The sequence below is a fragment of the Diceros bicornis genome, chromosome 21, assembly GCF_020826845.1.
Source record: "Diceros bicornis minor isolate mBicDic1 chromosome 21, mDicBic1.mat.cur, whole genome shotgun sequence".
Classification (NCBI taxonomy): Eukaryota; Metazoa; Chordata; class Mammalia; order Perissodactyla; family Rhinocerotidae; genus Diceros; species Diceros bicornis.
The window spans coordinates 13,618,811-13,645,276 of record NC_080760.1 but is presented as its reverse complement, the minus strand read 5'-3'; the positions used below and the strand labels follow the sequence as shown (position 1 = coordinate 13,645,276).

General features: G+C 37.5%; 1 protein-coding gene across 4 annotated transcripts in view; it reads left to right on the top strand.

Moving 5' to 3' along the window:
- The window catches only part of RAD54B (RAD54 homolog B), a 97,856-nt gene that overhangs the window by 58,764 nt on the left and 12,626 nt on the right, over window positions 1-26,466 (top strand). For 3 of the 4 annotated variants that reach the window (XM_058564616.1, XM_058564615.1, XM_058564613.1), the window contains 7 exons: window positions 178-459; window positions 3,897-4,059; window positions 6,882-7,107; window positions 7,375-7,582; window positions 13,860-13,999; window positions 16,088-16,378; window positions 20,971-21,146. In XM_058564616.1, coding sequence (XP_058420599.1) covers window positions 178-459; window positions 3,897-4,059; window positions 6,882-7,107; window positions 7,375-7,582; window positions 13,860-13,999; window positions 16,088-16,378; window positions 20,971-21,146 — 1,486 coding nt within the window. The remainder of the gene's footprint in view (window positions 1-177; window positions 460-3,896; window positions 4,060-6,881; window positions 7,108-7,374; window positions 7,583-13,859; window positions 14,000-16,087; window positions 16,379-20,970; window positions 21,147-26,466) is intronic. The other variant, XM_058564614.1, reaches the window with a different exon arrangement.

Below are 26,466 nucleotides of genomic sequence, written 5' to 3'. Positions count from 1 at the left end.
TTTTTTTTACTAAAATGATAAATTGTGTTTTCATTCTGGCTAATGGATTATACAAGTCTGTTTGCATTCAAAGCACAGTTTTCATTCTGTACAGTTACGGGAAGGTAACTATGGTATCACTAAGTCATCTTAGAGTGTCAATAAATTAAATTAACTTTCTTCATTCTCAATTTAAAGGCATTGGATACAAATTCAAAGAGCTTGAAAAGATCGAAGAGGGTCAAACAATGATGATTGGTGGAAAAGAAATAGAAGTCATGGGTATAATTTCTCCAGATGATTTCAGCAGTGGGAGATGTTTTCAACTTGGAGGAAAAAGTCCTGCCATCTCAAGTTTTTCTCAGACTATCAAGAAGTGTTTCTCTAACCCTTTAAAAAGTGTCTGTAAACCAAGTTCAAAGGAAAATAGACAGAATAGTTTCCAAAATTGCAAACCACGCCATGATCCATATGCACCAAGTAAGACTTAAAAAATAATTTGAGTATTCTGTTTTTACTGTCAGAAATTTTTTGTTATGTGAATTTAAATTTTCTTTTAAAGTTTCCAGGTGAAAGTATATATTATTCTTCAGATATACAATCTGACATAAGGGATAATATTGAAGTTGAATAACAAAATAGTTTTGGAATTTCATAAGTAAGTGCATAATTCGAAGAAACAGTAATCAAAATACTATACATGAGTTGAAAGAAAAATACACAAATTTTAGATGTATACATTCATATATACGTATGATTTTGGATAAAATCTGACATCTTTAGTAAGGAGAAAAATTAGTTAATTCATGAATCAGGATTATGTTTATACTTCTGTTTTGAAGACTATATGCCTTGATCACATGCGTTAGTGTATTACAATATTGAATGGTGAGATGTCATGTAAAGACTTCAAATTTTACTTGTGAGAATTCAAGTCAATCAGTTAATTTTCACATTAATGAATTTAATTTAAAAATCACGTTAAAAAATGAAACCTCATCGGGGCCGGCCCGGTGGCGCAAGCGGTTAACTGCGCGCGCTCCGCTGCGGCGGCCCGGGGTTCGCTGGTTCGGATCCCGGGCGCGCACCGACGCACTGCTTGGTAAGCCATGCTGTGGCGGCGTCCCATATAAAGTGGAGGAAGATGGGCACAGGTGTTAGCCCAGGGCTGTCTTCCTCAGCAAAAAAAGAGGAGGATTGGCGGATGTTAGCTCAGGGCTGATCTCCTCACAAAAAAAAAAAAAAAAAAAATGAAACCTCATCTGTTTTTGACTATTATTTTTTTTTATTTGATTATTCACTCAACAAGCATTTCTTGAGTCCCTTTTTTGCATGGGGCCCAGATGTAAAATTGTCATCAGAGAGTTTCTTATGTGGTGAGGATACAGAGAAGTAAATGTGAATTATAGTGTAGTGGATGTGGCAGTTGGAGAATAGAGTAGGCTTCTTTCATAATAGTAGTAAAATAAAAATATATAAAGTAACATAATTATTTTCCCCTCTCGCAGATATTATGGAAACAGAATTTTTGAAATAAAAGGGCCTTTGAGATCATTTAGATCAGTCCTTCACTTTGCACTTGAGGAAACCGAGGCGCAGAAAGATGAACTGACTTGCCTAAATTCAAACAGTTATTGGCATAATTGGAATAAAAACCCCAAATTAAAAATTCCTAGCTTTATTTGAGCTTATCTGAGACTTAATTGAAATATAGAGTGGAAGCTTTGCTTCTGATTTTTCTCTTTATCTAAATATTTTGTATGTCCCACCAGCTCTTTTAACAAGCTTCCTTCTCTCCTTTATTCTCTTTGCCTTCCTAGTACATAATAGAGGGCTGTGGGGAACTGAAAAGAATACTGTGCATATTCAAAGACCTGAGTTATAATCCTGGTTTGCCACTGAACTAACTGGTTCTTTGACCTTGTGGGGTGGTCACCTCACTAATGTTTTTCCTCATGTGTAAAATGTGGCTTCTAACAACTACTGTAGAGACTTAAAGTACCTGGTATAGACTGCGTGCAATAAATATTTGTTGACTGAATGAATGAAAAATTTTACTGTGATAATTTCTATGTAAGTGTACGTGTGTGTATGTTTGTGTGTATGGATGAAAGCCCTTTGTGTAAATAGTAACTGGTTGCTTATTCTCATTTATTTATTTTATCTTGCCAAGGGTAGAATTAAATTGTAGACTTAAACTAAAGCCTGAGAGATTTTGTTAGTGTTAAATGATGTCTCATGATTGTGAAGGTAGAGGGGCATCTTAAAATTGCAACTGGTGTCTCATTATCATGGTGCTTTAGGTTTTATCTTTCTTGAAGATGGGCACTTTGTTAGATGATTTATAGATCCTGTGGTCCTTCTTGCTTGAGCACTATATGATCTTCACCTCTATCTTCTGTTTCTTCCCCTTTGTCCTTTTTAAAAGACAGAAAAAATGGGGCCATTTCTTGGTTGGAAATTCACAAGGAATTCACTCTTGCTTTGCTACTGGGATGCAGAGGAAAGCCAAGGGCTAAGTTTCCATTTTTACTCCCTAATCCCCTACCTGCCAGGAATTGACCTAAAAAATGAGAGTTCCTTTTAGTTGCTCAGAAACCTAGGAGGATCCACAGAAAACTTTCCTGTAGGTGATTGCTAATGGTGAACATGACCAAACTCTCATTCCTGTAACTATTTCCACATTGATGGATATTTATTTAATCTACTGGAACCTATTTTTTATCTCCCCTTCTCATTCAATTTGTCCTTTTTAAAAATTTTTATTTATCTTTAAAATCTATTTCATTTTTTAACCATGATGTGGACATACAAATATTTCCAAAAAATAATATTGATGAGTTTATTATCTGACTTCAGATTTATCAGTTGAGACCTGCTTTCTAGTTATATTTTATTTTGTATATTTTGGTGATATGTTAATAAATCTTTTAAATTGTATTAGCATACTTCTAAAGAATTACATTATTATTTGATGGTTACTTCATGCTGCTTTGCAAGGATTCATGAATTTGACATTTATGAACGTAGTAATTAATTTTAAGTAAATACTGATGGCAAAGTCAATGGAAAATTTGTCATCGTTTCTCAGTTCTTGTGATTAGTAGGAGTAATGGTCATTGTTAGTATGTACAGGACTAAAAATAAAGGGAATCTTTATGTTAAATTTAGGGAACTTTTCCAGAACAAGAAACTGTGAGTATTGCCAAGTGCATCTTGGCAAAATTCCAACCACTGCTTTCAGTTTGAAATAGTTCTCTTTGCTGTGAAGACTGAATTGTTAAGTGTTACAGCTTACTGAATTCCTTGTTAGACAATAGTGAGTTTCAGTGGTTTTGAAGCACTTTCGGGCATATGAAGTTTGGAAAGCCCTGTGTAATTCTTTTCATGAAATCTTACATCAATAAGGCATGAGATTTTATTTTTTAATTTTGTACATTTGCTTAGCATTAGTGTTACTAAATTTTGAATTTTTTTTTGCCAGAAACGATGGCACATGGTTCTATCTTATAAGTAATTATTTATTTATTTTTTGTGAGGAAGATCAGCTGTGTGCTAACATCCATGCCAGTCCTTCTCTTTTTGCTGAGGAAGACCAGCCCTGAGCTAACATCTATTGCCAATCCTCCTCCTTTTTTTCCCTTTTTCTCTCCAAGGCCCCAGTAGATAGTTGTATATCATAGTTGCACATCCTTCTAGTTGCTGTATGTGGGACGCCGCCTCAGCTTGGCGGGACAAGCTGTGCGTCGGTGAGCGCCCGAGATCCGAACCCGGGCCACCAGTAGCAGAGCATGCGCACTTAACCACTAAGCCACGGGGCCGGCCCCCTCTTATAAGTAATTAAAGCAAGATAATGTAGTTGCTGACAAAGTGAAATTGTAATACATTTATAATTATACGTTTACCTTTTTCTTAAGATTCCCTTGTTATGCTACGACCAGACGATAATCACCAGTGGATGTTCAATAAGAACTGTTTTGCTATTGTGGATGTAGTGATAGATCCTCACCTTGTACGTCATCTTCGACCACATCAGAAAGAAGGAATCAAATTCCTTTATGAATGTGTGATGGGAATGAGGTAGGAAAATAAATCATTTGTTTAGTCTAATCTGAGTTTTAATTCAACCTGTAACATAATGGTTTTCTAGGAAGAACCTGAATGAGTCTTAGTGGGTACATCATGAATTTTAGTTGGTAGGAATGGTAAATAGTACTTAATGTGTGCATTTATTTCAAAAGCGGTTCTTGAAGGATGCCATGTGCCAGATATCCTGCTGGGAGCTGGGCATACATGAGCTAGGACCATGGTCCTGACTCTTAAGTAGCTTATAAATGTTTGAGGAAACAGATACAGTCAACCTTAACGTGGTACAATAAGAGCTCACTATGGATATGATAAAGGGTTATAGGGGCAAAATGGAAGAAGCATTTAATTCTACTTATGAGGATTTTGGAAGAAAGGTTTTCCTCTTATCTCACTTCTTCTTAAAAAGAAAGTCCCCTTTCCCCTTTTTAAAATGGAATTTTCTTAAAGAATTTTCGTCTCCTCTCAAAGATACTTTGGAAGACACACATACACACGCGCATACACGTCCCAGACAAAGGAGATAAAAAAGAATCAGAGGTCCTTGCTAACATGTTGGTCTGTTTCCTTCAGTTTCTTTTTTGTTTTGTTTTTAGTGCATAGACCCTTGGTTTTTAAATTGGTCATTTAATAGAGAATTGGGAATGTAAATTCCCCCAAACTCTAAGAACCCCTTGAATGATGACAGCTTAAGGGAATACTATCTCCTAGAAACTTTCTAGACTCATCTTCTCTCTCAAATCTGCTCTTCTTTTTGGGGATCTGATCTTAGTTGGTCTGGGAATCATCTTGGATTTCTTCTCTCTCACCTTCTCAGTCTAATCAAATCTGAACTTTTAGTTATTTTTATCTCCTAAATATCATTTGATTGCTAATCTTTTCTGACGCCTCACTGCAGCAGTTCTGGTAACTGATGTCATAAAATTACATTTTATCTGGACTATTGCGATGGCTCCTAACTTGTGTATGTGCTTCTGATGCTCCTCAAATCCATTCTGCTTATCGAGAGCCAGCAGCTTTATTTTTCTGAAAAACCGTTCTGAACATGGCATTCCCTTGCATAAAATCATTCAAACTCCCAGAACTTAGAGCAGTGTTTCCTAATCTGTGATATGCACTCCACTGGTGGTATGTGGGATCATTTTAGGTGTACATGGACAAGTCTTGTTTGTTACTTTTAATAGCATATTTAGTTAATGGATAATTAGAAAAAAATAGCACCTTAAACTTTTGGTCTCACAGATGTATTATGCTTAGAAAGAGTTTCTTTTCAAATAAATCTAAAATACATGACTGTATCAAAGAGCTTAAAAAACGACAAAGTGGTATAAAAATACCACTTAATATTCCTTATAATATTTAATTTTAAATTGCATTAACCAAGTAGGTTTGTAGAATAAGATTTTTACCAAATTAGGTGTATTAGATCAAGTATTTAGTGTTTAATTTTTCTTACAGTGCAGGGAGCTATTTTGGTTGAGGACTTCATTTATTGCCAGAGAATCATAAATACAGCTCAGTAGATCTTTCTGGTTAACATTACAATACAGTCATGCGTCACTTAACAACGGGGGTACGGTCTGAGAAATTTGTTGTTAGGTGATTTCGTTGTTGTGCGAACGTCATAGAGTGTACTTACACAAACCTAGACAGTACAGCCTACTACACACCTGGGCTATATGGTAGAGCCTATCGCTCCTAGACTACAAACCTGCACAGCATATCACTGTACTGAATACTGTAGACAATTATAACACAATGGTAAGTATTTGTATATGTAAACAAAGACAAGGTGCAGTAAAAATATGGTTTAATGATAAAAAATGGTACACCTGTATAGGCACTTACCCTGCATGGAGCTTGCAGGACTGGAAGTTGCTCTGGGTGAGTCAGTGAGTGAGTGGTGGGTGAATGTGGAGGCCTAGGACATCACTGGACACTCCTGTAGACTTATAAACACTGTACCCTTAGGCTACACTACATTTATAAAATAATTTTATCTTTCTTCAATAATAAATTAACCGTAGCTTACTGTAACTATTTTTACTTTATAAACTTTTTGATTTTTAAAATTTTTGACTCTTGTAATTAGTGTAAAACACAAACATGTTGTACAGCTGTACAAAAATATTTTCTTTCTTTATACCCTTATTCTATAAACTTTCTTCTGTTTTTAACCCAATACTTTTATATGACTGACAGTGCAGTAGGTTTGTTTACCCAGTGTCGCCACAAACACGTGAGTGATATGTTGTGCTAGGACGTTATGACGGCTGTGATGTCACCAGGCGATAGGGATTTCTCAGCTTCTCAGCTTCGTTGTAATTTTATGGGACCACCATCGTAGATGTGGTCTGTCGTTGACCAGAATGTCGTCATGTGGCGGATGACTGTATATTTTAAACTGTTTTGATATCTCGTACTGAAACTGATAAAAATTGCTCAACTGTTAGTGCTGAGAAGCACAGTTATAGTTAAATTATTCAAATATAGATATAAAATTGGGATTCATTTTTAGTCTCTCTAAATATATATGTATGATAGTAACAGATGATTTAGATTCAACTCTCTAGTTTCAGATTTGTTTTAGTAATTTAGTTAACAATAAATATATAATGAATATAATTATCACAGATGCAAAAGAGAGATATGTTTTAATTCAGCTGAATGCAAAGCTAGAAAAAGTATTTAGTGGGGGATAGAATTTGTCCTAATTACAAAATATCAGCTTTTGGTTCTTGACTAATAAGTGACGATATTAGGGGCATAAAACATTTTCCTATTGTGATTAAAGGAAGTATAATTATTTCTAACAGAGTGAGTGGCAGATGTGGAGCTATTCTTGCTGATGAAATGGGTTTAGGGAAAACATTGCAATGTATTTCGCTCATCTGGACTCTCCAGTGTCAGGGACCCTATGGAGGCAAGCCGGTAATAAAGAAGACACTTATTGTCACACCTGGAAGCTTGGTGAATAATTGGAGGAAAGAATTTCAAAAATGGCTAGGAAGTGAAAGGATCAAGATATTTACTGTTGATCAGGTAAGAGACTTAAAAACTTAGCCTTCGTTATTTTCTAAATCTCTTGCTTTTCAAATCAATACTGCTGTTTTTACTCTCTATGTAGCAGTTTTTTAAGTGTATGTAACTCTCCAACTCCTTTGCAGAAAAATGGAATCTTGGCTTACAATTTGGTTGTGAGTTAACATATTCTAATACTTGATTAATGGTTGTCAGGAATATGCAGCTTAAATTTGATTTCATACAGTTTCTATCCATTATTTGTTAAATATTATCTTTTTTTTTTAGGACCACAAAATAGAAGAATTCACCAAATCTTCATTTTATTCTGTTCTTATCATCAGTTACGAAATGTTACTTCGTTCCCTGGATCAAATTAAGAATATAAAATTTGATCTTCTAATCTGTGATGAAGGCCATCGTTTGAAGAACAGTGCCATTAAGACAACTACAGCCCTCATTAGCCTCTCTTGTGAGAAAAGAATAATTCTAACTGGTCAGTATTTACTTTTGGGAAGATATGATGGAATTTTTGCCTGGTAAACATAAGACTTGTAATATGATGCTTGGCATCCAAAGAATTGGTGGTGTTGGGTGGAATTCATACTAATAACTAACTCAGTGTTAACCGAGTCTTGGTAGGATTCTGCATTATGAAATCCCTATGTAATTTTCTACAACCCAGATTTTGGATTTTTTGAGGAATAATCACAACGGTGTCATGGTAAAGAATGTAGGATATGGGGCTAAACTGCCTGTGCTTGGTTCCCAAGTCTGACATTTACAGCTGTGCAACTTTGGGCAAGTTATTTAACTTCTCTGTGCCTCAATTTCCTTATCTGTGAAATAGGGATAATAATACTATCTACTTGTTAAAGTTGTTGTGAGGGTCAAACGAGTTAATCCGTGTAAAATTCTTGGAAGACGACCTGACACATGGTAAGTGTTTAATATAAATATCCGTTATTTTTCTCTGTGTGTGCTGCATGCACATAGTTTATTGCTGGCCAAAGCTTCTGGCCCACACTGTCTGGAAAGGTGGGATGGACCATGTGTCAATACAAGAATCCTTTTCTACCCACTCCTTTATAGCTTAAGGCCAAGACAAGAATCATGCCTGAGTAGCTCAGTGTAGCTTTTCTCCCACACCTCACTTGGGTCTCCTGTGGCCCTTCTGATTTGCCCTTCTGGTAGCAGCAGAAAGAAGAGAGTTGTATTTGTTACTAATATTTACGACCCCTCCCTTTTCTTCTTGAGCCTTCATTTCCCTGCTGTCTTTAATTCTTTTGGAAGGAATGGGCAAGGCATGATTAGTCTTATTATATCATGATCTTTTGTGTCATTTTGTCATTCAGTGTCCTTTATGCATTTCTGAGCTCTTCTCTGAAGTTAAACTGAAGAGAGACAAGGGGTGTCACCAACAGCTTGTCCCTCCAGTCCACATCTCTAGGGTAGAAGTGTGCCTTAGAGCAACAGAGGAAACTCCCCCTATTCTGTTCTCATTGAGTTGGAATGGGGAGGGTACTCATCTTGAAGTAATTCATGGTCATTTTGACTTCCAATTTGTATAGGATTGTATTAACCATTACTAAGTGTAATTTTTAAAACTATATATGCTTTTTAAAAATGATTTTGAGAAGTTTAAATGACCTTTACATTCTTCACATTTAGTTACTTAAAGATAATAAAGATAAAAAGGGCAGGGGTCAAATCTCATAGTTATTTATATCCCCAAGATTTAGTAGATGCCCAACAAATGTTTGTCAGTAATACTAGTGATGTGGAAACCAGAGAATAGAAAAAACGGCTTTGCATATTTATAAAAAGCCATTTTTAAAGAAGAAAATGAGTTGGGGAAATGGAAAATGTAATCTAGGTGATTTTTATATCCTTGGCTGTTTGGGGAACTAAGTGAATTCTTTATACTGATCCCAAAGCTGCAGTTGAAGCTTCTTGACTAGCCTTTGATTTTGAGATCTTGGGGCCAGAAAAGCAATGGAAAAAAAGATTTAGCTAAATTTATTTTTACTATGTTGGAGGAGAAGAGCAGAGGCTCTTTCTTTTTACTGCTCAATGTGGCATGAATATTGCTTACTTAAAGAGTGGTAACAGTTATGGAGTTAAAAAGGTTGGCATTAGAAGGGGAAGAAAAAGAAATAAGAAAGCAGACTGGGAAGTGAAGGTTACTGAAAAGTACTGAAGGTGAGGAATAAAAATAGATTTTCTTCTATTCAAAAATAAGATAATTTTCTTTAGCTAAAATGGACAGTTTTACTAATATTTTCAATTATAAGCAAATACTAATTCAATTAGCATTCTAAATTAAATTTAATATTTGCAGCTGAAAATAATTCTGGGCCTTAATTCAAAAGGAATGTCGTGAGGGTGACTAGTGAGATAGTGTCAGTAGAAGAGTTGGCGTTGCCCCTTCTGTCTTACTTTGTCGTCTTCAGCTCGCTTCTGCTTTCTTGTTCTTGTCACTGCTGCCTGCTGAGTGTGAATTTAGGTACAAACCAGCACTAACTAACCTCTTAGATTTAGAAATACTCGTAGCTGGTTTTTGTCTCCTTAGAATTGCCTGAATGAATTCTTTTTTATAATGGCGGGATATTTTACTCCCAAGATGATTTGTCTCTTATTACGGACGTTTTGTACATGAGTATATACAGTGCTATGCGTATGATAGGTGCTCAGAAACTCTCTGAAAGTCAAATGAAAGTAATTGTCATTTTGTTTCCTGGTATTATCTAGTCTAGTGCTGTGGAGAACATTTAGTTAATATTTACTGGAAACTGGTTAGGATTCAATCTGACTAGTAGAGGTGTATTAGACTTAGAGCTGCCATAACAAAATACCACAGACTGGGTGGTAAATTTCTTAAACAACAGAGACTTATTCTCTCACAGTTCTGGAGGCTGGAAGTCCAATATCAAGGTGTCAGCAGGTTTGGTTTCTCCTGAGGCCTCTCTCCTTGGCTTGCAGGTGGCCATCTTCTGGCTGTGTCCTCTCATGGCCTGTCCTCTGTATGTGCACATCCCTGGTGTCTTTCTCTCAGAAGGACCCCAGTCATATTGGATTAGGGCCCCACTCTTATGACCCCCTTTAACCCTAAGTACCTCCTTAAAAACTCTATCTCCAAATACAGTCACATTGGGAGTTAGGGCTTCAACATATGAATTTTGAGGGGACACAATTCAGTCCATAACAAGGGGCAAGTGATTAGTAAAAGATGTTAGATGTCCTTTCATTATGTTATAAAAAAGAGAAATCTGAAATTTGAAGCAAGCTTCATATTAAAGATTGAAGGTTAAAAATACACACCACACACACATACACATTGCTATATTATAGCATATTTAGAAACTAAAGAATGGAAATCATTCTCCAATCTCACTTTCTTAATTAACTGTTAGCATTTTGGCGTGTTTCATTATTCATACACACACAGAGAACATGCATGCATATTTCTTTATTCTTTATATATACATACAAAATATATCTTTATTCATTTACATACATATACACATCAAAATACACTGAATATAAACATTTCCCTATGATATTGCATAATCTTGAAAACTAATGTGGTGATGAATATCTACAGGCATATACTTTTTCTGTATAGATTCCTAGAAGTGGAATTATAGGATCTAAAGGAAAAATATATGTATGAATATGTATAAAGAGCTCTTAGAGCTTTTTATGGAGGTAATGGAGGAAGATATAGGTGTAGGTTATTGGTGGTATTGCATTACTTGGGTTGTGTGGTAGATTTGTCAAAAAGTAAGCAATAAAACAAAGAAAAAGCTTTTTTTTCCTGGGACGGTGGTAGGGAAAGAGAAAGAATTCTTTCAATTTCCCTAGAAGTTTCTCTTCCATAGCCCTGAAAATAGTTGTAGTAAGCACACCAACTTCACTTGACAGTCTTTAGTGTTTCCTTTTTTCCTGTCACAGGACATTGCTCCCAACTTTTATTAGTGTTAAATTATTTAGCTTTTTCTACAGGTTCCACCTAGTCTAGAGTTAGAAAGGAGTACTAGGAGCAGTGAACGGGGGACTAAACCGTCTCCAGACAACATTTGTGACACATTCTCAGAATGACACTGTGCTAGTGGATTGGCTTTCTTGGAGCCACGTGCCCCTTCTCTTCTTTTTTTTCCTTCTTTACTCTTTTTCCTTCTTATTTTCTGCCCTAAATCCCTTTTCTTGTCTCCTCCTGTGTTCTGCCTTTCTTCTTTTTCCAGTTTTGCTTCTGCCTCTTTCCCTTGTGTATCAGTTCGGGTGATTTCAGGTGCCAGTAACAGATATCTGCATCAAATGTGCTTCTTCTCTCCCGTAGCTGGAAGTCTAGAGCCAGGGCAGGCTCCCTGGGTGGTGATACAGCGGCTCAACAATGTCTTCCAGGATTCTCGTTCTTTTTGTCCTCTGTTGTGCCATGTTTGGTGTTGACTTCATTATCAGGCTAACGGCAGGTGACCTCAGCATTTCCAGACATCACATCTAGATGTGGTGATATCCATAGGAGAACAGGGACTGGCTCTTTCTGTTTCTCCGTCTTTAAGAGTGAGGAAACTTTCCCAGGGGCCCTCCCTGACTTCTTCGTGTGTCTCACTGGACAGGACAGGTTACATACTGTTGGTGGAAACTTTTGGTGCCCTTCTTAACTCCTCTTTCCTGGGCTGTTGCACCTATCCCTTAGCTGTGGGACTATTGAGTAAACAACTCATAACTCCTGCCTTTTCTGGAGAATTATCCTTGGTTGAATGAGAGCTTCTTCTCTCCCCTGCAGCTTGGTCAATGATTGACTCATATATAAGAGTAAGTAAAAAAATGCCAGCCCTCTTGACTCAAGGTAATTTTAGGACCAACTTTATGGTGCAATTTATGCTCTAAGGCTCCTTGTAATTTAGCTCAAGCTACATTATAACTGAGGACATCCTTCTTAGTTTCTTCCCCTGCATTTTCTGATTCTATTATTCCCTTTCTCCTGAGAGTACTCCCTCTGTAAATCATGTGCAGCCTAATCCTTATCTCAGGCTCTGCTTCTGGGAACCCAGTCTAAGACACAAACTCTTTCCCACATCAGTCATTGGTAAAGAGGATAGGACTACCATAATTAGCTTGGATTAATCATTTGGGGTTAGGAGAATGTCTGGAAGCCAACCACAATGATGCTTATACCTTTCTTTCCCCTCTTTCCTTCTTGCTTTTCCCATTCCCCCATCTTTATTAGTCATTGTCGTGGATATTCTTTTAAAGGCTTAACAAAATGCATATCAAATAAATATATTTTCTCTAACTCTGGACCTGGCTACTCACTTCCAAAAAAATTGGCCATGAAAACCCTATGAATAGCAGCGGAGCATTGTCTAATATAGTGCTGAAAGCTGAGAGGATGGTGCAAAAAGGCTGGGCAGGGTTCTGCTCTGCTGTACACAGGGTCGCTAGGAGTCGGAATCCACCAGACAGCACTAGCAACAACTCTTTATGATGTGTCTAAAAATTTAGAACTGACTAGATGTGTTAAAAAAATTAGTAAGCGGGAGCTGGCCCCATGGCGTAACAGTTAAGTGCGCACTCTCCGCTGCTGGCAGCCCGGGTTCAGATCCCAGACGTGCACTGATGCACTGCTTGTCAGGCCATGCTGTGGTGGCGTCCCATATGAAGTGGAGGAAGATGGGCACGGATGTTAGCTCAGGGCCAGTCTTCCTCGGCAAAAAGAGGAGGATTGGCATGGATGTTAGCTCAGGGCTGATCTTCCTCACACACACACACACACACACAAATTAGTAAGCGTTAGTCCAACCTGGGGTTGTCCCATTTAATTTTGAGGCAAGTGATCATTAAATTCCTTGACATTGTAAAATTCATGTTGTCTATGCTAATGAAATAAGTGCATTTTTATTTACTTCTTGTATTATTTACATCTTTAGACAACTTTTTCTAGTCTGTTATTTGAAACTCATCTGAAATGGTACTGTTCTACTATGCTGATTTATATGTTCATTTGGTATTATTATAATTATTGAAACATGCTAGTATTTCTTTGAAAATTAATTAGCCAGAAGTCATTGAGTATGTAATATATGCTGGATATATTAATCCATTACTGTCTGTGTCTTCACTAACCTTTAGGATGAGTGAAGATCCCAATTTGATCTGATAACTTTGAAAGGTAATAATAATAGGTGCCATTCACTGAGTGTCTACTAAATGTCAGGCACTGTGCCGGGCACTTCACATACATTGTCTCTACTTTTCATTGTAATACCCCTGGGAACTTATCTTTCGACTTTTATAAGTGAAAAAAATCCTGAATTTAACTGAAAGAGCTTAAGCAACTTGTCCAGAGTCCACACAGTTATAATAATGTTAAGAATCACTAACAGTTATGGAACATTTATTGTGCTTTATGCACTGTTCTTAGTATATGAACTCACTTGATCCTCACAAGCCTCTGAGCTACTAATGTATTCCTATTTTACAGATGATAAAGGTAGGGTAAGAAACTTGCTCAGGGTTACTCAGAGAGTAAGTGATGCAGTTAGGGTTTGAACCCAAGCAGGCAGACTCTAGCACCTGTACTCAGCCACTATTCTGTACTAAATAAGAACTTAGTGCACAGTTAAAACCAGAGATAACATTTATATGGTTATTAATTTTTTTTAACTTGATTTGGCTGCTCTGTCTCAGTTTTAGGGACTTTGCTTGTACACTTTACTACATGCATTACAGAGAGACCTGACTTGCCCTTATCACTTTTATTTCTTTAGGTACTCCAATTCAGAATGATCTCCAAGAATTTTTTGCATTAATTGATTTTGTAAATCCAGGAATATTAGGCTCTTTGTCATCTTATAGAAAAATATATGAAGAACCCATCATTATATCCAGACAACCTTCTGCTTCTGAGGTATAATTTACTTTAATAAGTAGGTTGAAAAAGAGCAGTAGGTCTGGGAAATTATCTATAACTTAGATATTATTTTAATTTAGGAAAAATTAAATTAGTATAGTGAATTCTTTATTTTTCCCACAACCTTTCAACTCCTCTTGCATTCTTTATTTTAGAAAATGACATCATCAGTTTTTAAAAATTTATAGGCACTTCACAAAGAATTATAAATGACAGTAAACATATAAAAATGTTCGTCCTTACTGGTAAGTAAACCAAAATAACCATGAAGTAACTTCTGTACTTTTCTACTGATGTTTTAGTTCGTGAGATTTATTTGGTAATAGCAAGTGTAGATGAGACTACTGTCCTCTACTGGTCAGAACATAAATTGGTATGACTGGAGGATAGTTTAGCAATGTGTATCAAAAGCCTTAAAACTGTGTTTATCTTGTGGCCCGGCAATACCACTTTTAGGAATTTATTATAAAGAAATAGTCATAGATGTGGCTAAAGATTTAGCTGTAAAGGTAAAAAATTAGAAACAAACTAAAGGAAGTAAACAAACTAATGGGAAACAAACAAACATATCTAAAGGTAGGAAAGTGGTTAAATTAGAATCTACGTGTTTAGACACTATGTTTCATTGAATCTAAGATACTACCAATTCTAGGGTGCATCATCATTTTATGTACCACTAAAGAAAACATGCTATCTCAGAGAAGTTAAAGTATAAAAAAGTGTATATCTCAGAATTAATAAAATAGGGTAATCAGTCAAAACATATTTATTGAACATTTCCCATGAACCAGGAACTATACAAAATAATGGTTTATGCGTATATTTAATAGCATGGAAAATGTTCATGATACGTTATTTAAAAATAAAATCACATTCATTTATTTACCCAATGCTTATATATTAAAAAGTGGGCCAAATGCTAAGTGCTAGACCCTGGGGAGTACAGTGATAAGCCAAACTGGCTGGTTTCTTGTTCCCATGAAGCTTTGTAGTTTGAGATCCTGTTTTTGTTACAAATAAAAATAAAACATCAAGTATATTTGCATATTTATGCAAAAAAAAAAGACTTGGAAGATATACATAAAAGTCTTGACAGCATTGTTTCTGGTTGATTAAAATTGGTTTTCGTTTTCTTATTTTTGCCTAACTATATTTTCTGACTTTTTTTCAGTGAACCTATTTCTTTTGTAACAAAAGTTGAATATAGTTTTAAAATATAAGGGAAATTTTCTTTTTTTTTTTTTTAAAGATTTTATTTATTTATTTTTCCCCCAACGCCCCAGTAGATAGTTGTCTGTCATAGCTGCACATCCTTCCAGTTGCTGTACGTGGGACGCGGCCTCAGCATGGCCGGAGAAGCGGTACGTCGGTGCGATCCCGGGATCCGAACCCGGGCCGCCAGCAGCGGAGGGCACGCACTTAACCGCCAAGCCACGGGGCCGGCCCGGGAAATTTTCTTTGATTCATGTAGAAACAATATGTGCTTATGGGATTTATTTAAGCTTCACTGAAGTTCTGTACACTCAAAAGATTCTGTATAGAGAATTTAAACATATATTTCATTCATACCATATTTTGACTTAAAAAATGTACTATTATTTAATGAACAATGTGTAATGATTTTGAAAGAATCAGCAGTACCTTGTGCCAATAATTTCTTGTAGGCTAAGTTTTGGGATCAATAACCTGTCAAAATATTTTCTTCCAAGAATTTGCTAATTTATTAGTTCTTTGCTGATGATTTTAAGACTCTTTACCATTACAGTCCTCACATGAAAGCTTACTTTCAGAATAGTTTAGTTTGTAGATTATTGATTTCTGATGGCTGTCAATGGTGGCAATAGCCAAACAAACAAGGATTAAGAGACTGAGGCTTCACTTAATAAAATGATTATGCTGCACATTTAAAGAGATGATGGTTGGTTTTTCTATCCCAAACTTGTATTTAATTTCTTCTGTTAAAAAAAGATCTGAAGGGAAGTAATTAGTAAATGGTTTATCATTATAAAATGTTTAATGTTCATTTTAACTGCAAGTATTTTTGGTTTATAACATTTTTATTGTAAGTCTACTATTTTTTCTTAGGAAGAAAAGGAGTTAGGAGAGAGAAGAGCAGCTGAACTTACTTGCCTCACTGGACTCTTTATCCTTAGAAGAACCCAAGAAGTCGTAAATAAATATCTTCCACCTAAAATAGAGAACGTCGTCTTCTGCCGACCAGGAACACTACAGATTGCACTGTATCGAAAGCTGTTGAATTCTCAGACTGTCAGGTTCTGTCTTCAAGGGTTGTTGGAAAATAGTCCTCATCTAATATGTATTGGAGCTCTTAAAAAACTATGCAATCACCCCTGCCTTTTGTTCAGCTCTATAAAGGTAAGTAGAATGTGAGACTTTGTCAGGGATATGAGCTGAGGGTTCTACGTTATATGAGTCTAAGAGGGCAGATTGGAGTAATCCCTGGGGTTGCGTTAGTGGGTTTTCCAAAAGCTCTGCAGCCTCTGAGTATGATTCTGTTGTAAAGTGTATCCGGCCTTCTACTTGCTCTTCAGAGCTTGTCCGCATTCACAGAGCTGAACTAGGGATGAAGTGGGCTTGAGGCTCTGCCTCCTAGAGTTTGTTCCCCATGCCCTTTGGTACCTTGTCTCATACTTTGTCATGGTCTCCCTTCCTGTTTTATATTAATATATCCAGTCGATTTTGTTTGTTTGGCGCTAACAAATACAAAATTTACCATTAAAAATTAATTTATTTTTTTCCTTATTATAAAAGTAATACATGATTGTTACATGAAATTTATAAAATTCAGAAAATCACAAAGAAGAAAATAAAAGTCGTCTACTGGTTAAAATGTAAATTGGTACAACTGGAAGATAGTTTGGCAATGTGTATCAAAAGCCTTAAAATTTTGTATATCTTGTGGCCAGGAAATACCATTTTAAGGGATAAAGCCTTAAAATTTTATCTTGTGGCCTGGCAATACCATTATTATTATTAATACCAAAACTGATACCAAAATAATACTTAGCTAACACTTATTAAGCACTGAGCATGTGCCAAAAACTAAGTACTTTTCTAGTATTATTTTATTTATTCTTCACAAACTTCTGTGGAATTATTATTGTTACTATCCCCATTTTTGGTGAGCAAACAGGGGCTCAGAGATATGCATAAATAATCTTTTTCTAGAGAAACAATTTTAATGATGCTATGCTTATTATTTTAAATTCTACTATTTTTTTCACTGAATAAATTGTGAACATTTTCCCAAATTAGATACCTTCTACAAGTATGATTTTTAATGGCTGTATAGTTGAGCTGACAATTTGGATATTTAATGAATACAAGGCAGTTTGGAGTATAGTAAGAGTTTTCTGTTTTGGAGTTGAAACTAGGTATCAGTCCCCACTCTGCTACTTACTGGGTCTTTAACTAGTTCTTTGACAGATAGTCAAGTTACATCTGTGAGCCTTAGTTTTCTTTTCTTTTTTGCGGGGGGGAAGATTGGCCCTGAGCTAACATCTGTGCCAATCTTCCTCTTTTTTTTCCCCCCTTTGTCTCCCCAAAGCCCCAGTACATAGTTGTATATCTTAGTTGTACGTCCTTCTAGTTCTCTGTGTGGGATGCTGCCTCAGCGTGGCTTGATGAGCGATGTGTAGGTCTGTGCCCAGGATCTGAACCCACAAACCCCAGTCCGCCAAAGTGGAGCACGTGAACTTAACCGCTATGCCACCGTGCCGCCCCGAGCCTTAGTTTTCCTAACTGGAAAGCAGAGACAGTAATAACTTCCTGATAATGTTACTGTGGCAATTTGATGAAATAGTATGGAAAGAACCTAGCAAAATGGCTGGCCATGGAAGTTGCACAGTAACTGTTAATACCCAGTAACGATTAATAAGGGTGAGTTATCCCCAACTCACCCTTAGCAATTTTTATTCTTTTATTTTTTCTTTAAACAGTAGAATCATAATTCGCAAACAAAAGAAAACTTGTGAGTGCGACATTATGCTTGAGATCATTAATTATATACTTTGAAAATGGAGTCTTGTACCAAAATTATCCACGTTTATCCTACAATGGATTATGTTTACATAGTTTATCATAGGAGAAGTCAGCTTTCTGTAATTCTGCAGTAGACAGGATTATAACAGTTTATTAAGCAACTTTTTAAGAAACAGATTCTATATACAGTGATAAAAATTAAACCCGTTGGGGGGCTGGCCCGGTGGCGCAAGCGGTTGGGTGCGTGCGCTCCACTGCGGTGGCCCGGGGTTCGCTGGTTCGGATCCCGGGCGCGCACCGACGCACTGCTTTGGCAAGCCATGCTGTGGCGGCGTCCCATGTAAAGTGGAGGAGGATGGGCACGGATGTTAGCCCAGGGCCGTCTTCCTCGGCAAAAAAAGAGGAGGATTGGCGGATGTTAGCACAGGGCTGATCTCCTCACAAAAAAAAAAAAAAAAAAATTAAACCCGTTGGGCATGATGCCCAGCAAAAATAGATGCCAAAAATTCTTCCATAAAAGGAAGACCTTATGATGGCCCAGAATGTACCAGTTAACTAGTAGTAGTCATATGATACTACAGACTTCAAATAGGGTGCATAATTTGCAATCTGAGACTTATTCAGTGAAGCCTTCCCTCTAACATCGTAGCAAATAAGGATTAATATAAAATGACTGAAAGGAGTCTTCTAAATGTAGAAGTAAACTTTAAGCAATGGTTTATAAATGTGTTCTATTGAAACTAGATTGTTTTCCAAGTTCAATCAAGGTAATGGATTTTTCTTCAGGAAATGTGAGTGGAATGTAACCAATAAAAATTTAACTCGTAACTGAAGGGCACTGGATTGCACAGAGTTAGAGAAGAGAGTACCCTGATTACCTAGTACGAGGAGTCCAACTGGTAAATCTCTACGATGGAGATGATGCATCAGGTTGTCACAGCATAAAGATGTTATCTATTGTTTGATTTTTTTTTTTTTTGGTGAGAAAAATCAGCCCTGAGCTAACATCCATGCCAATCCTCCTCTTTTTGCTGAGGAAGACCGGCCCTGAGCTAACATCTATTGCCAATCCTCTTCTTCTTTTTTTTTTTCTTTCCATTTTTCCCCCAAAGCCCCAGTAGATATAGTTGTGTGTCGTAGTTGCACATCCTGCTGGTTGCTGTATGTGGGACGCTGCCTCAGCATGGCCGGACAAGCTGTGTGTTCGTGCGCGCCCAGGATCCGAACCCAGGCCGCCAGTAGCAGAGCATGCGCACTTAACCACTAAGCCGCAGGGCCGGCCCCTATTGTTTGATTCTTAATTAGGAGTACACATTATAATCTCCTGGAAAGCTTTTACAATACATTTGTCCAGGCCTCAACACATATGGGCTGATTCAGAATCTATGAGAATAGAACTCAGGCATGAGGATTTTGAAAAACTTTCTCAAGTGATTCTGATTACATGTTCCTGGCTAAGAACGTGTGCATTAAGGTCACTCATCTCCCTCGTATTTTAATTTAATATTCACCAGACAACTTTCTATGAATGGTTTGGCTTCCCCTATAGACCTTCTTTCGTAAGTCAGAATGTGTAGACCAATTGCTTTAAATAGGCAGGTCTCATTTATAGGTCAATTTGTGTTCTGATTTATTCAGTCTCTTAATTTGGTTAGTATGGTTTATTTCCCTAGTGCTTAAGCATATTCAAGTTTCTGAACATGAAAAGCTGTGGACTAGACCCTGAGTCTGTGTTCCTTTGATGACCTTGCCAAGGTGTAGCCATTTTAGGAAACCTAACCTGAAGCAGCCAGCAACCATCTCTTTCCTCTTGTATATCCCAGTGATATAAATATCTTAGGATTCTAAGTATTTTTAATCAAATGACTTTACCCAAATATTACTATATTTTAATACTAAGCCAAATTAAAATTAGTACTTTGTGCCCAGCATTTTTCGCTGCATGATTCACTGCTCTAAACATGTTTCTAGTATTATTAAAGAAGGAATACAACACACATGAAAACATTAGGGAAGTATAAAAAAGTATATAATTAATTGCTCAATTAAATAAGGTCAAAGCTGAAGTGTGCTGTATAACCATAAAGGTTAAGACTCAATGCCAAAAAAAAGGAGCTAAGAATAATCAGGTAGAATATGCATTGAGTCCTCAAGTATTTATAGGATTGGGATAATTGGGCACAAAAATGAAGGAGCATTCCAGGCAGGGGGAGTAGTTTGAACAAAGTTTTGAAAACAGTAATAAATCTAGTAATTGTGGGAGAGAGTACCAGTTCCAGAAATTTAACCTAAAAAGTGATGTAGTTATTAATAAATGTAATCTCTAATTATGTGTTCACATGTCAGCTAGGCAGTTTTGGAGGGGAATTTCAGAGATGGTGATAATCTCTTTGGAATAAAATTATTCTAAAAACTATGGATAAACAAGAAATATTATTATAAGAATAGATTTGTGTTAACTTGCTGGTGGAATTGTTCCTTCTGGCAGAAGGAACTGATGAGATGGAGTGAGCTGGGTGCTTGTTTTTGGGCATCACCTGGGAGGTGCTGTGTGAAGCCCGAAAATCAGGAGAGAAAGTCACAGCAGGAGGGGAAGGGGGAGGAAGAGACAAAAAGGGCTCAATGATGAGAAATCTCAGGGTTTGGAGAGGATAGATTTCGTAGCACTGTTCGCCCTCTGTTTTCTCTGCAACCCCCTCCCCTCCAGTTACACACGGCCTGTAGGGTGAGGTGGCAGGCGTTAGCAGACTGCATTAGAACTGCTCTATGATTAACTCAGTAGGATGCATGCTACTTTTTTCAAAAATGACCAAACTGTGACCTCTAAAGATTTACATAAAATTAGCTTGGGCTTTTCTGGTAGCTATAAATCTTCACTTTTTTTTTTTTTTTAAATAATTTTAGCATTTCTTCTCCCAGTTAAAAAAACAAACATGAACCAGTGTTAACAATCATCCTTTTAATAGGAAAAAGAATGCAGCTCAACTTGGGATAAAAATGAAGAGAGAAGTCTATATGAAGGCTTGATAAATGTGTTCCCTGCTGATTACAACCCACTCATGTTTACTGAAGAAGAGTCAGGAAAACTACAGGTGCTGTCAAAGCTCTTATCAGTTATCCACGAACTTCGTCCTACTGAAAAGTAAGAGGTCAATTTAATAAACTGCTTGTATGTGCTCATGGAATTTTGGCTTAGATTATATCCTTACTCCCTTTGCCCCTTTTTTAAAAAAGAATGAAACATTAAAAATAAGTTGTTTTCTTCTTTGGGGGCACGGTCAACTCCCAGTATTTTGTAAACTTATCAACAGTGTGTGTAAGTTTTTATTTAAGAAAAACTGAATGTGAAGTAAATACATATATTAAAAAAATCCTAGGAATGTCTTTTGATATGTAACACCTAACTTATTTCTTAATCCCTTTCAGAATCCTTTCTTCTTTTCCTGTCCCTTAAATGTTGATACTCTGAGGGTTTTCTCTTTAGCCTCCTTCTCACTCTAAACACCCCTCCTGGGTTAGCCCTACTCTCCATAGTTTCAGCTATTATCTGTATAGTATTGATTCCAAATCTGCATTTCTAGTCCGACCCTCTCTTCTAGTTTCCATGTCCTTCTTTCTAATTGTTTAATGGACATCTAAATCTATCTTGATGTCCTATTGGACTTCAGCCTTCAGTCCCAAACCAGCTTCATCTGATCCTTTTTTATTATTCCTTGGCTCGATGAATGGTACCATAATGCAAGCCAAAACCCCTCATCATTCCAGATTCACTTTTCTCCTTCACTTCCCCAACATCATCAGTCACTAAATTCTATTGCTTTTATCTCTTAATCTCAGAGTCCATTTCCTTTCTGATACCAAGATTTTTGTTTTGATTCTTGCAATTGCTGATTGGATTATGATGGTCTCTTATAAACTACTTCCCTCTTACTTGCAACTCAGTTGCATGTTAACATTGCCCTACATTATATTTCTAAAATACAAATGCGAACATGTCACTCTTTTTCATAAAAATTATTAAAAGACTCTGGTTGTCTTCCAGAAATTTCTAAACTCGTTAGCATGTTGAGCAAGACTCCTCATGACCTGGCTAATGCCTCCTTTTCCAGCCTCATCTCTCACCACTCCTTTACACTTAATCATGTGGTGCAATCATACCACACTACCTGCAGAACCTGTAATTTGCTCTACTTCTCGCCCTCTACTCTTACATGTTGTAGGTTTCTATGCCTCGAGTACCTCCACTTTTCATTCTTCTTGCCAACTTTTTCTCTTCATAAAGACTCAGCTCAGACTCTTTCTCCTCTTGGAAGCTACTGGCCTTAGATTGAGTAGTTAGATGCCCCTCTTCTGTACTCCCTTAGTATCCTGTACCTACCTTGGAGCTCATCTCACATTATATTGTAATCATTGGTTCTCTTATAGGTCAGTACCTATAGTGCAGGGCTGTGTCTTAATTACCTTTGCAGGAGGTATTCAAACTACTTGTGAATTATGGCAAAAATATGTAGAAAAGATTGCAAAATAATAATTAATTGTCAAGGAATCTTAACCTCTTTGGAGCATTTATAGTATTATTTGACTTGTGAAAATTTTTAATTTATTTTTCATAGCAATGAAGTGACTAAAACAAGGAAACTTTCTATGAAATGTTTAATACAGTTTGATTAAAATGCTTTATTAGATAGTATTTGATATGTACAAAAGAACATGTATAATGTATATATATGCAGATTGTAACCTAGTTTGACGTTAAACCTAAATTAAAAAGTTTACTTAGATTTTTATTTGCACCTTTAAAAAATTATTTTATTGAGGTCATAATAGTTTATAACATTGTAAAATTTCAGGTGTATGTGTGCCCCTTTACCCCTTATACCCACGCCCCCACCCTCTTCCCTTCTGGTAATGACTAACCTGTCCTCTTTGTCCCTGTGTTTGTTTAATCTTCCACATATGAGTGAAATCATGTGGTGTTTGCACCGTTTTTTAACTGGATCCTTTTTTTCTCTCTTCTTTGAGTGGGGATAGGTAATGGTTGTTGGACAAGTATTAATGAGTGAACAGGGTTTTAGGGGAAATGAGAATTGGTAAGATATGAATGTAAGTGTGAGAATTTATCCTTGGAGATGTCCCAGGGGAAAGTTTCCCTCTTGTGGTGGGAAGAAAGGAGTGATGAGGAAAAATATAATTTAGGAGTAGGGCTTGGGATGGAGTCATTTTGACTGCTTGTGTGTCCTTAAGAAAACTGAATCCTGCCTTATCCCATGAAACAAGAAACAGCACTTGGTCAGTGGCACATACTGGGTGTTCTGTTTCTTCACATTATCTGAAGAGATGGCCACTTTTTAAAAAAATTATGGTAAAATACATATAACATAAATTAACCATCTTAATTATTTCTAAGTGTATTGTTCATTAGTGTTAGGTTCTTTCACATTGTTGTGCAACCAATCTCCAGAACTCTTTTCATCTTATAAAACTGAGCTATACCCATTAGATAACAACTCCCCATTCCTGCCTTCCCCCAGCCCCTGGCAACCACCCTTCTACTTTCTGTCTCTAAATCTGACTACTCTAGGTGCCTCATATAAGTGGAATCATACAGTATTTTGTCTTTTTGTGACTGGCTTATTTCACTTAGCATAATATTCTCAAGGTTCACTCATGTCATAGCATATGTCAGAATTTCCTTCCTTTTTAAGGCTGAATAATATTCCATTGTATGTATATATCACATTTTGTTTACCCACGCAACTGTTAATGGACAATTGGGTTGCCTCCACATTTTGGCTATTGTGAATAATGCTGCTATGAACATGGGTCTACCAATTTCTCTTTGAGACCTTGCTTTCAGTTCTTTGGGTGTATATTTAGACGTGGAGTTGTTAGATCATATGGTAATTCTCTGTTTAATTTTTTGAGAAACTAGCATACTGTTTTTCATAGCAGCTGTACCATTTTGCATTCCCACCAACAGTGCACAAGGGTTCCAATTTCTCCACATCCTTGCCAACATTGTTATTTTCTGTTGTTTGTTTTTTTGATAGTAGCCATCGTAATGAGTGTGATTTTGTGGTTCTGATTTGCATTTGCCTAATGACTAGCGATGTTGGGCATCTTTTGATGTACTTGTTGGCCATTTGTATATTTTCTTTGGAGAAATGTCTATTCAAGTCCTTTGCCCATGTTTTTTTTTTTTTTAAAGATTTTATTTATTTATTTTTTCCCCCCAAAGCCCCAGTAGGTAGTTGTGTGTCATAGCTGCACATCCTTCTAGTTGCTGTATGTGGGACGCGGCCTCAGCATGGCCAGAGAAGCAGCGCGTCGGTGCGAGCCCGGGATCCGAACCCGGGTCTCCAGCAGTGGAGCGCGCTCACTTAACCACTAAGCCATGGGGCCGGCCCTGCCCATGTTTTTAATTGGGTTGTTTGCTTGTAGAGTTGTGGCCTTTTTTTTTTTATATGGCCGCTTAGGTGTAGAGGCCAAGTTTTCCAGGGCTGGGCTGCCTATGCACAAGTATTCTCCTAAACCTTTAAATATATGTAGCCAAAAGTTACTTACAATGTTTGATTTCAGGGATTGTCTACACTTGCACTACCGTGTTATCATTAACTAGAGCCAGACAGTTATATTTTAGGTCTACAGGCAGAACTCTTCTAGCATATACAGTGCTTTTGTGCATATTAAGATGAATTAGAACTGGGTGGAGGCATATCTGAGAACTCTTGACTTGTTCAGCAAGTGGTCCTTTTATTTTTAAAAAGGATACTTCAAAATAAAAACAAGTTCGGGGCCGGCCCGGTGGCGCAAGCGGTTAAGTGCGCGCGCTCCGCTGCGGCGGCCCGGGGTTCGCTGGTTCGGATCCCGGGCGCGCACCGACGCACTGCTTGGCAAGCCATGCTGTGGCGGCGTCCCATATAAAGTGGAGGAAGATAGGCACCGTTGTTAGCCCAGGGCCGTCTTCCTCAGCAAAAAAAAGAGGAGGATTGGCGGATGTTAGCTCAGGGCTGATCTCCTCACAAAATAAATAAATAAATAAATAAATAAAAATAAAAAAAATAAAATAAAAACAAGTTCGTCTTTCCTCCGGTTGTTGCATTCATGCGCTAGGCTTCATAGCTTGGTGAGCAGGGTTCATGCTGGAGTCCAACCCTGGGTGTCTCTTGGTTGGACACTCTTGTGCTGGGTGCAGCTGGCATTCTATCATGTGTGGCAGGCTTGCCTACAGATTTCAGCTGCTTTAGGGGACACTCTAGTGACCATAAAAATAACAGCCTTGTTTCAAAGTGGTATGTACAGGTGTGTGGGGGGGTGCTCTAGACCTCTAAAAAGGGGATTGTCCAAGACTCCTTACCAACACAGTCACCTATACCATCAATCTACATCTAGCCTTATAAGTACTTGTTGGGGAAAAATATTCCAAAGCCAGATTTCCATCTGTCCACTAAAGTTGTATCAGAAAAACTATGTTCAGATAATGTTATTCATCCCCATAATAGTGTGGGAAAGGAAGGAAATACTGGTATAGGTATTGTAGTAAATTGCAGAAATGGTCTTAAATTCTTTCTCTCCCTATATCCACGTTCCTTTGCTATGTAACTTTGAGTGATCTCCCACTCTGACTCTGAGCTCAACCACCTGACTTGCATTGGCCCGTGAGATGTTGGCAAATGTGGCACAAAAAGAGGCTTGAAAAGATCTTGCGTGGCGGGGCTTGTCCTCACTTGTGGTTCCTGGAACCTTCTTGTTTCCATATGAATGAGCCTGGGCTAGCCTGGTAGAGGATGAGACGCCATTGGAACACAGCTGCTTTTGGTCGTCTGAACTCTGAGTTAGGTGTCACAGAGACCAGTCCCTCAGGTAGCCTGCAGACAGGTTAGAAGTTGCAAATTTGGGGGCCATCCCCGTGGCGCAGCAGTTCAGTTTGCATGCTCCACTTCAGTGGCCCGGGGTTCACCGGTTCAGATCCTGGGCATGGACCTACGCACTGCTCATCAGCCCGTGCTGAGGCGGCGTCCCACATAGAGCAACTAGAAGGGTGTACAGCTGTGACGTACAACTATCTGCTGGGGCTTTGGGGAGGAAAAAGGAAAAAAGGAGGAAGATTGGCAACAGATGTTAGCTCAGGGCCAATCTTCCTCAAAAAAAAAAAAAAACAACTTGCAAATTCGGTGCACTCTATTCTCTGCAGTTCACCAAATGGAACAGGGGATCAGGTTGTCACAGTCTCCGAGCTAAGCCACATCGGTAGAGGGTAGGGCCAGGGTGAGTAAAAACACCGTGAAATATCCTATTATTTTAAATGTGGCTTTTTCTTGGTTGAGCATTCGCTTGGTTGCTAGATCTTTGACTAATTTCCAGAGGTCCTATAAAGTTATTTTAGTCAGTTTCCAGTTGTTTATTTAATGTTTCCATAGAGGACCTGGAGCTTCTAGTACATCTTGTTGACATCACGTGTC